This window comes from Armigeres subalbatus, chromosome 3 (genome assembly GCF_024139115.2).
Source record: "Armigeres subalbatus isolate Guangzhou_Male chromosome 3, GZ_Asu_2, whole genome shotgun sequence".
NCBI classification, from domain to species: domain Eukaryota; kingdom Metazoa; phylum Arthropoda; class Insecta; order Diptera; family Culicidae; genus Armigeres; species Armigeres subalbatus.
The window spans coordinates 170,994,932-171,006,850 of NC_085141.1; the positions used below are offsets into that span (position 1 = coordinate 170,994,932).

The 11,919-nt window shown below is 38.7% G+C and overlaps 1 protein-coding gene across 1 annotated transcript in view; it reads left to right on the forward strand.

Moving 5' to 3' along the window:
- Positions 1-8,300, forward strand: part of LOC134222133 (homeobox protein 10) — a 205,172-nt gene extending 196,872 nt beyond the window's left edge. The window contains exon 5 of the mRNA XM_062701276.1: positions 6,291-8,300. Coding sequence (XP_062557260.1) covers positions 6,291-6,494 — 204 coding nt within the window. The 3' untranslated portion in view covers positions 6,495-8,300. The remainder of the gene's footprint in view (positions 1-6,290) is intronic.
- Positions 8,301-11,919: the final 3,619 nt, after the last annotated feature.

The window sequence follows — 11,919 nt, forward strand, 5'->3', positions numbered from 1 at the left end:
GATCAAACGCCTTGCTAAAGTCAGTGTATAGAGCTTCCACGTAGTTACCATTATCCATTGCATTAAGAGAATAGTCAATGAATTCTATTAAATTTGTAGCGGTAGAGCGACCTTTGAAAAATCCATGTTGCTTATTCGTAATTCTGTTTTTAAGTTGTGAAAATAATTTTTCATTGATAATGGATTCAAAAAGTTTGGGAATGCAAGAGATAATGGCTATTCCACGGTAATTACGAATGTCAGATTTTTTGCCTGATTTGAAGATAGGCACAAGATAGGAGCTTTTCCATACCCTGGGAAAATTTCCGGATTCCAATGACAATCTGAAGAGCCAAAACAAAGGTGCAGTCAGCTCTTTAGCCAGACTCTTCATAAATATCGGTGGAATACCATCAGGCCCAGGGCCTTTAAATGCATCTAAGTTTTTTAAAGCGTTTAGAATATCGTTCACCATGATCTGATTAACACCGATATCCCTAGCGAATTCTGGGATAGGCGCAAAAAAATCTAGGTCGCGATCTTGTTCCGAAAAGGTGGTGTATATTTCTTGGAAGAAATCTCCAAAAAGATTACAGATATCTTCCGAGCAATTGCTAATTTTAATTGATCGCAGATGTTCAAATATTTTTCCAAATTTTCATTCGTCTTGTCTAGCTTGTAAGTTTTATGTAATTTTTGTTTGCGATTCTTTAAATTTTTTATTTGCCTATTGTACCAAATTGGATATTTTGAATTTCCGCTCCGTCGTTTTCTTCTTTTTGGGACCTCGTCAATAATAATATCAAAAATAATGTTATAAAAGACATCAACGGAAGATTCAATATTACCTTCATTCTCTAAAATTTGCTTCCAGTTAAATCTACTTAGCTTATGTCTTATGTTGTCATAGTTTGCTTTGTTGTATTCAAGGACTTCTTCAAAGTCACAGTCGCTGGGTTTTTATATTCATGAACGAACACAGAGTATTCGATTGCCGTGTGGAATGTTTCGTTTTTTCAATGATTTAGTCACACAGAAATCTTCTTGAATATTGGTTAGTAGGAGATCAAGGTAACAGTTCTGTTGATTTTTAATGTGATTGATTTGGTTAAGTCCTAGGCTAGCAGTTCTGTCAAATATAAACATAAGTGTTTCATTTTCCCCAGCGACTGGAAGTAGAATTTGTTCGTTCTCTGAATCCGGAATAAAGTCAACGGTGCGTTGGTTAAAGTCTCCGTAAATATGTACTTTGACTTCAGGTGGAAGTCCCGATAAAATTTCTTCTGCAGTTTTTAAAAAACTTTCATAAGATGTTGTTTGCGCATGTTCCGGTGGGAAATACACAGAGGAGAAAACATGGGTTTCTCCTGCAATGTTAGATTTCACCCAAACATGCTCAAAGTTCTTATATTTTTTTGTAGTTATTATTTCTGAATCAAAATTGCTAGAGATTGCGATTAGAACTCCACCGCCAGACTTTTTTGATTCTAAGAAATCGCGATCGTCCCTGAATACGTTAAAGCTGCTTCCAAACGTTCTTCACTATTCACGCTTTCATCCCAGCTGGTTTCAGTTGCCAAAATAACCGAGAAGGACGAGCTTAAGATGTTATTATGAATTTCCTTCATTTTAGCTGGGCTTTTCATGCGATTGAAATTTTGACAGTAAATCAAAACTTCAGTGGCATTCTGTTTTGATGAAGAACTTGTTGGAAGCACGTTGGTTGTTAAAATATTTACCCCGTTGGTCGATAAGATAGTGCTATTTTCTTCAGCCGAAGAAGGCGTCCTTACTTGCGAAAATTTCCGGGGGAAGGAGAGTGGTACCTCGTTGTGCTCTCCCGTAGTTGCTGCAGGCGATGTGTCCGCTCGCTGGACAGGTATTGTCGGTATGACTGTAGATCAGCTGCAGCTTCTGCTGGCCCAATTCCGTATTCCTGATGTACTTGGATGAATATTTGATGTAGATGTTCTGGTGCAGTCGGCAGTCCTTCAGATGCAAGGAGCATCCTGATGCTCGTTGGAGTCATTCCTCGACGCATACATTAGCAGACTGGTCCTTCATGTATGCCAAAACAACCGGACAACCTTCATAATCCTCGGGTCACGTAGTCTGGCTTTAAGGAAACGGCCGTCTCCTTCGGTGGATTGCTGAGTCAGACGGACGATGGGTGGTCTCATCGGATCTAACTCAAATTGGCTGTCAGGATTCGGTAGTTGTGTTTCCTGTTGTTGTTGTTGTTGCTGATATATTTGGTGTTGTTGATGATTTTGTTCTTGTTGTTGTCGTAGATGCTGTTGTTGTTGTTGCTGGTGCTGTTGCTGAAGGCTTTGCAGATTTCCGATATTTGGTTCACTCTGTTGGTTGAGGATTGGTGGAGGTGTGGGTTTTGTTTTTTGGCCGGGTTTATCGTTTCACCTATTTTGAAATTGATGAACGATTTTGCAGCAGGAGCAGAGAGAGCTGCAATTGGGAAAATTGATGCTTTGCCATTACGAGCAGCTGTTTGTCTGTAGATTTGTTGTTATTGTTGTTGTTTTTGCTGGTGTAGGAAGTTGTAACGTTGTTTTTGCTTCTTATTGGTGGAGCTTTTGTTTATGATGTCTTTTACTGTTAGTCGCCTTTTCATTCAGTGGATTATTGGTGAGGGTGTTTCTGGAGATTTCATGCTGCCGGTATTCTTCCAGTTTTTTCCAGTCTGGGCTCCAGCTGCATTTTTTTCCTGGCAGAAAGCATTTCCAACCAGCTTTATTAAGGTGTCTAACACAACTTCCCTTTACTTGCGCCATTTTTGCGCATCGCTCAGCGAAAAGCTCTGCAATGGCATCACGCGAAATTTTCTGCCGGGCAGGAGATGGGTTTGGTTGGTGCTGTTTTACTTAATCAGAGTAGTATACAGCGCGAATTTTGTCTTCGTTTGCAGACTACGGGACTCAAGCTGGTTACGAAGTCCGTAATAAGCCCTATTCGCAGATTCAATACGCCTTTTTACCTCGCGGATAACATCATTATCGCACGTCACTAATGTTCCAAGATACACAAATTCTTCTACCACTTCAAGTTTTTCACCATCCAGCACCATGTCGCTACCACCACCACTAATGAACCCACGTTGATTGCCAGCAAGAAGGTACAAACCGCGAAATGTCGTGCCCAAGGACGGAAATCTTCGTTTTACTATCAGTTGCATCGATGCTCAGTAGGAAGCTTCGTCATTGGTTCGTGTTTGTTTTGATCAGACGCTCGGCAATGCAGGCACGAACATCTCGCAGCATGCTGTCAAACTTCCATACCAAATTTACCACCCGATCCTCAATAGCCGATTGATAATCGAGCGTAAAAATTGAATATCTACCGGGGCTGAAATGAATTTTTTGAATTGCGGTTGATTTGCACCGATAAATGATGATTATTTTACTTTATGTACTAAACAGATGCATGCATTTTAGGAATCTGACTTCAAAACGTTGAATCCGTGCATCGTAGTATGAAATGATATTCATATTTTGAGATTTCAAATTGAATATCAATGTGCCAAGCTGAAGATTCATTTTGACACCGCACAAAACAACGCTGACACCGATAGTCGACGCTTGCTGCTGTTCGTGCACATGCCGTCCTATTCATTCGCATTTTCAAATTCTGGAAGGACTAGCAACTTGATTGTGTGTTGGATGTCAGCTGTTTGAGTGTAGTTGAAATGACTTTTTCTGTCCCTGCGTGCCACGAAAAGTTACAAACCGCCAAATATTATTCCGCAAAATGTTCGACCGCAAAAATGTATTCCGCGAAATAATTTTCGGCGAAATGTTATGCAATCGTAAAAACTCCAAACTTTAAAAGGTTTCATTCCATTATTCAAAATTAATTTATTTCATCTTCAAAATTACGAATGACTTTCAATACCCATTTTGCTTATGATCTTCATATTTTGCTATATGATCTTCAAGACTCATTTGCTCTCAACTAGAGTATTGCTGCATCGTCTGGTAACTGGACCCCCATATGCAGATCGTTGCAGACTGATAGGAATTGACACTCTGGAAAACCGACGGTGAATCGCTCAAATAATATTCACTACGAAATTAGTGAGTCGATTCATAGACTATCCAGAAAATCTGCGTCAGTTCAACATCTACGCACCGGAACAGATAATGGGACCACAGATTTTTCTCTCACTTGAAACCCGCAATAGACAGGAGGGCTCACACGAACCGATCTAGGCAATGGCTGCCTCCTTTAACACTGTGTATGCTGAACTCGGCTTCAATCTTCACTTGGTATCCTTCATTCAGCGGATTAATTAAGATATGTTATTTAGTAAATAAGATTATATTCATTAAGATAATGTTCTGTCAGATAAATGTTATACAAAACAATAAACAATTTCAACCTTATTATTAATCCCTTTGTTGATCTAAAACGGAACTTTTGAAAAGTTAAGCGAGAAATCATAAAAATAAGAAACAAATCAAATTCCTTTTTATTGCTTTGTTTTTGATGGGATGAAAATAGGAGCTATGGGATGAAGTGCCGAACCGTTCCCCTAAATGCAAAGTTGAAATCAAGTGATAGAATAAAATGGAATAGTACCAACTCATCGTTTGACAATGAAGACTATCCACCAAAAATCTCAGAATAACTTTCTATACTAAAATGGAAACGACGAAAAATCCGTAAGCCATGAATGTTTGGTATTATTCACCTTTGGCTTGAAAAATGAAAAAATGCCCTTTCCTTATTTTTATGATTCGTGGTTTGCAGATGTTTGTAGGGGATGGCACCCATACCCTTTTGGTGAATTTATTAAGTACGGACTCCTTCAATCATGATTTCCATGACATATTTAAATAATTCAGAGTTGCATCAAAATCGAAAAACTTTCACAGAACGATCTGTTCATTTCTGAAGAAACACACTTCCGTACATCTGGGCTTTGCATTTTCAACCTGATGCGGTCAAAATATCTTCCAGTTTGACTTTGATAATTGCATTCACATACCCATCAACATGAAACGGATATTTAAGTCAGAGTTAGCTGAAACGTGCCACACTAGTCAAGGCATGCTTTGCTCATAGGTTTTGTTTTCATTGGATGCATTCTGTTTGTTTTCCATTTTTCAACCTTCTCATTCTCAACCGTCATAAATCTCCCAAACAGTTTTTATAATCTCGTTATTTATGACGTTCCAGTGTGTTTCGCATTTGCACTTCCAATCGCTCGGCCACACCGTTAGCTACGAAAGGTGAAGAAATACAAAACGGAACAAGGGCATGTTCAGATCACATCCTTATGCTTTTTGCTTAGAAGAGGCAAACGGCGAGAATCTCCTGAAATCAGCTTCCACATCCTTTTCCCTTGATTTTTCTACTTTCAATCCTCGTGACTGTGAAGAGAATAGGATGGCTGTATTTGATTTCCTCAACCTAATTTCGGCTATAATAATAAAGCACTTAAAAATCATTATTTCGTCGTGGTTTCGCTGTATATCTGCTGGCGGACGCCTACCCTTCGTGTTCGTCTCATTGGTTCTCTCTTGTTGTGCGCCGTTGGCTGTTGGCTTTTAGCGTTTAGCCTTGCGGAATTCTAAATTAAAGCTGCTTTGTAATCCGATTAAATGTTCTGATGATTATGATGCTGACCGCGATGGACATGATACTACCGTGCTCCGATTTTTTGGCATGTTCAAGGCCGTTTTTTGATGGATTCCAACTAAACCATATTTTTCTCTCTGGTAAAAGTCTTGCCAACATTATCGTTATATGTATAAATGAATCAATCTTTCTATCGCTGTAACCAGCACTCGACCTTTTTTGATCCATTCTAACTGATTGTTCTTCTAATCTACATTTGGCAACACTGCCACAAAATGATATGAGATCCATGAGACAGAACCTCATGCTGCTTAGCCGGTTCGGCAGCATACCACCACCCCTCCACCGAAATGAGTTTATTCTGGACGTGTTTCAACAGCAGTTTATGTGCGTAATTAAACGCCCATAATGACGCTATAAAAAAGCCTTTGTGCGTTTGGTGTACTTAACGCGTGTTCCATCTTATGACGACAAGATTCGCCAGCAACATCCCCGAAAAATGCTCATTTTCCGGCCCCAGTTTTCCTTTCTTCTCGGTGTCGGTTGGCCGGTGGCGTTCGTGAGCTGCCTGTCGGAAATTGCTACTCGAGCAACGATAATTGCGCCCACCGCCATCGTCGTCGGGCCTTCGCACAAGCTTGACTCATCGCCAAAACTGCCATTCAACTGCAATTAACGAGTGTTAACTGATTTTTATCTCTTGTTGTTCGTTCCAGGTGTGGTTCCAGAACCGGCGTACCAAGTGGCGTAAGAAACATGCCGCCGATATGGCAACCGCCAAACGGAAACAGGAAGAGCTGGGCGACGGCGATGAGGACTGCAGCGAACCGATGGACTCGGATACCGAAAGCCTGGACCTGGTCGACACCGGGAGCAGTAGTCGGAAACGTTGCCGAATGGAAGATGAGATGAGGCATTAGTATAGGGGACCGGTTTGTAGCGGAGCAATAGCTTGTTGAGTTTGATCTTTTTCCATTATTACTGTGATCAGAGGTTTGAGGATGGGAAATAGTATGCGCGTCGGTTTAGCAATAATAGCATGATACTGTGAATTAAGGATGGATTTCAATTCAGTGTTGATCTCAATGGTCGCTAATTTGAAGTATAAATGGATTAGTTTATGGTCATCAATCAATAATTTTTCACCAAGAAATAAAGACGGAGTACTGACGGGACGGGTTTGTCAAGGATTTTTGCATAACGTAATTTAAAACAGTTTAAATTCCGCAGTGCATAAAAGCTGAAGCGTGCAATGAAAAAAGTAGAGGCAAACAAATTTATTTATTTATTTTCCAAACGCTTCAGTTTTCTTCTGAATACTTGATATACTTAAGTTATTTTCTATTTCTTCACCTGATTATGCTGAAATATCATATTAATTTTCGTCATAGCCATTTTTTTTTATTTGCGTCACATTTGATTATAAATCAATATGTAGTACACTGTTTTTTTCCCAACTACCAACCGTTTTTCTGAAGCATTTTTACTACAGTTCATTTTCTGTACAAATGCGGTGCATTTGACCAAAGGGAAGATTTTTTTAGAATATTATTTTCAAATACAAATACCAAGTTTACTAAAATATCAGTTGGAGATAGATATTTGGTAAAATTGATGATGTTTCATACATAATTTTTGCGCACGTAATTCTTGGACATTCTTGCATCACAATTTTTTTTAATTTAACGTTGTTTTCCTTGATTTCCTGAACAATTGGAAATACACATGAGGACTATTTAAAGCATGTTTTCTAGTAATAAGTAGTTCTATTCTATTCTACATTATCCTACTTTTTAAATTACATAATGCAAAATACTTATTTCATTTGGTATTAGTAACCTGTGGCTGCTTCATAAGTTGATTAGGATTTAAATGCAAAAAAAACGCCATTGTAAATGTTTCTGACATCAACAGCGATGAGGAATCCATCGATTCGGCATGCATTCAGCTATGCAGTAGTAACCAAATTTCAACAATTTTGTTGTGAATCATATTATCCTCTGAAATTCCCAAAATCAAGTTGAAAATAGTAGTTTGGTCTTTGGTCCGAAAAAACTCACCACTTGTATGATTGAACGAAAAATGAGAAAAGTAAAATTGGAAAGTATATGTTCCAAGAGGCCAAACAACATACTGCATTCAATGAGATAATGCAGTTGAAATTGAAAAGAGCAAAAATCGAATTTACTATACATTAATTTAATTGATACTAATTTTAGAGTATGACTAGTTTGGAATAGATCGAATGAGATAAAAGTAAGTTTGAGAATCTGTGTGAATGAGTGGCCAAACTTAATGTGATTAATGATGAGATTAACAGCATTCAAGTAAGAGCAGCTGCAGAGCGAAACGAAAAAATGGCTGAAAAACCTTTCTTCTAGTGTGACAGGAATGGTACTTTGCTCGTTTCATAGCCAAAACATTCCAGCGAAGAATTATGTAACATAAATATTTATTACCAGAGAGCCTCTAGTAGACTAAACCAGTAATGTTGACTAAAATAAGCAAAGATGTAAGATACAGAATATTTCGGCAAAAAATAGTAAGAACCACGACCGATGCGATGTAAAAAGTTTGAATTCTCAGTATTTAAATAAATTCCCTTAAGTCATAGTGATTGATATCCAATTATTAGTACTTCATGATAAATTAATAAATCAAAAAGCTAACACGAAACCATCTGTAAAACTTGTATAAGTTTAATAAAGAAACGAAACAAAACTGAATATTTTCGATTGTTGTCTGTGTTTGTATTGAATAGAAAAGTCCCTCACTCCCTCCCATCACTTTTCGTTGAACGACGCCATGAACGGGAAGCATGGGGTCAGCCACGTGTTGTTGACACTTCATCAAAGCAATGTCAGCTATTTTATGAAAAATTGATGACACCATATCGTACGCCGTCGGATTCATATCCCCTACATCTAGCATGAATGTATGCAAACACGATTGCGCCACCCCTACGCGTTCACGTGCCACATGTGACATTTAATCTTTAGTTGTGGATTGTTTGATACGATAGTGGATAGCGAAGCTATGATTAAGAATGGATACAGTTGTTATTCAATGATGACACAAATTAATTTCCACTTTTATCGGTGCGAATGGTAAGAATCCAGCTAATTTAAATTACAGGGTGTTTATTGTCTGAAGATGAAATGTGTAGAACATTAATGCACCGTATTTAATTTTATCTATGCTTTGCATTTCAAAATATACAATTTGTGTGCTCAAAATTCAAGAAAAACTATCAGCCAATTTCAGCAATTATCCGATATTCTCGTTGTAACGATCCAGAAAAATTACTTAATAGGCTCTCGACTGTTTGAATCTTACTAATAAATTTTCGGCTTTTAATCTTTACTGGCTTTCAACACGACATATTTCTTCTACGCCCGACGGTTCAATGGTTTATTCCATCTTTTTCAAGGGTTCTATTCAAAGATTGGCAGACTATAAACAATTTTGAGATGACATACAAGTTGCACAAAAAGTTACAGAAAATATCGCTTTTTGTCCGGTGGTTTGTTGAGTTCACTGATTGTCATAAAAACATTACCAAATATCATCAATTTCGTCAAACAATTAACAGTTAAGCACATAGTTGGAAGAGTACCACGATGGCAGTCAATATGGCACCGGACCTTCCACGGATCCACCTCACACCTCCCGCACTCCAACATTCGAATGCATCGAACAGCATCGAACAAAGTTTAATATTCAAATTACTAACCTGTTCACAGCATAGGTATTTATTCACTTCCCGTGATAATGAACATGTTTCTTCAAAGAGTCCTATGTACTTCGGCTCGAATTATATCATATATCAGCAGTTTCGTGCCAATTTGATAGCAGCTCGCGATTTGTTGGGTTTATCACTGCACTTCACTTCTTCTCAAAGGGCATTGAAAAATCATGTTTTTACTCACTTTTCCGCACATGAGCAGTCCGAAATATTGATCGAATGCAAATTAAACAACCCTTTTTGAAATCAGTCACTTGTTTGAAGCGAAAACTTAATATAAACTGCTATTTTTGCCCGAAGAAAAACCCATTAAAAACTGAACGTGGAGCGAATGTAAACACCGGTACCGGTGGCAGCAAGCTAATAATTAGGGTGGTTCAAAAATCATTTTGCTCCACCACGATCAGTCGATTATGTTTCATATTGTGGGTGTCGTTCGATGGTTTGGGCTGGTTTGAATAGGGGCACAGGTCGTTTCATGTTTGTATGATCAGAACGTCGGCTCCAGGGGCACGTTCACCTCAATTTGGGAGATTTGTGCCATTATGTTTGTATGATAGTTGATATGGCGAGGTTGAACTTTACATTATTCTGATTGTGGCACTCCGTCATTGGGCGCTGGCGAGGGGGGGGGGGGACCATATGACTGGATGAACTATTCACGAGCTTTAACTTCATAGATAATGCATATTGAATGGTCGTTGCAACAGTTGGGAGTCGATTTTGCGAGGTTGCGAATCTTTAGCATGATAATTAGGCATCTCAGAAGGCATCAGTGAAACGTGTAATTCCACAAAATAGCCAGAATTTGTCTGTGATATCTATCGCACCAGGGGCAGATTCTTAATACAAAAACTGTGACATGGGGGTGAGCGGGGTATGAAATGCTATTTTTGCGTTACGTAATCAATAGATCAATAGTTTGAGCGTAAGGTGCTGCGGACAATACTCGGCGGTAAACAGGAGAACGGTATCTGGCGGCGTCGCATGAATCACGAATTGTACCAGGTGTATAAAGGGCTGGATATTATTAAGCTTATACAACACGGCCGACTACGGTGGGCTGGTCACGTTGTTCGTATGCCGGAAGAACGTCAAGCGAAGATAATATTTAGTAGAGAACCCGGAAGAGGCCTCAGGCTTCGTGGAAGGCCACGTACACGATGGTTTTTTGCAGTTGAAGAGGACCTGAGGGCGTTCAATGTTCAGGGCGACTGGAAGCGATTGGCCCAGGATCGAGTCCAGTGGAGAAGGATACTCCATTCGGCGTAGGTTCATCGAAGAGCTGTAGCCCATCAAGTATCAAGTAGTAATCAATAGATCTTTCCTGTGGTGCGGTTTTCGTTCAGTAAAGTATCTGAAATGTTGCTTTCAGCTATGTGGGTTTTTTTTCGCCAGCGTTTGGTGGGGAGGCGCTGTAGCCAGTGTAATGAAAGGTTTAGTTTACCATACTAGTTTTCATACAAACTTGAACCGGCTTGTGCTCATCCAGTTTTAGGCTTTTTGAGGACTCTTGAGCATGGGACGGAATCGAGTGAGCGTGGTGGAGCTGGGTCGTTGTTTGAACCATCCTACTAATTTTCTTTGTTTAAAAAAAGGACACACCAATACTACTACAGTATATGACAGTTTTTATTGTTCCAACACTTTCAAAGCTTTGATTTGGTACTCAACCCACCTTCACCTTAATGACAATTACCAACATTGAACAAAATTATTGAGACTTAAATTTATGAAAACCTGGGTGCTTATTCACTTCTCTGCTGATAGTCAGTAATATTCGTTAATAACACACTTTTTTCTGACGAAACGAAACGAAACGAAATTTAAAATGTCAATGTTGATTCGGAACGAAACGAAACGAAACATAGATTTACTTTCGAGACTTCGAAACGATACGAAATCAAAGTCCATTAAATTCGAAATTTTACGAAACGAAACGTTTCCGTTTATATACCATTGACGATAAGGTAATACCCCATTCATCGTGGAGTGTTTGCCCCGAATCTGATCAATTTTATATCAGATCAGTTTTATATTAGTAGAAATATAAAAATATAGTAATTGTGAGATTTTTATGTGTTGGATTCAAATTCTGTAAAAAACACATTATTTCACTCAAAAGTTATGTAATTCAGCATGGTTTTATGATATTGAGCTAACTCGAAACAAGAAAATGAATGGGATACACATCTATATATCACCATCTGCCAGGCGTAAACGCAGATAGTGAGTTGTTAATAGCATACATTTGCTCACTAGATTAATCCTCTAAATCTTGTTAAGAAAATTATTTTGAGCTTTTTAGTGGAATGTCTTCACTTGTCATAAGACGAGTTTGTACAATCCCGTTGAAATCCACCACTTAATTGTATCTTGACAGATACGTATTTCGACCTCAACAGTAAGGCCGTCTTCAGTGTCTCGTACTCGTCTCGTAAGTCGAGTCAAGTACGAGACACTGAAGACGGCATTACTGTTGAGGTCGAAATACGTATCTGTCAAGATACAATTAAGTGGTGGAATTCAACGGGATTGTACAAACTCGTCTTATGACAAGCTCTAAATCTTTCTAAAATGCACAAAGATATGTATTTCAG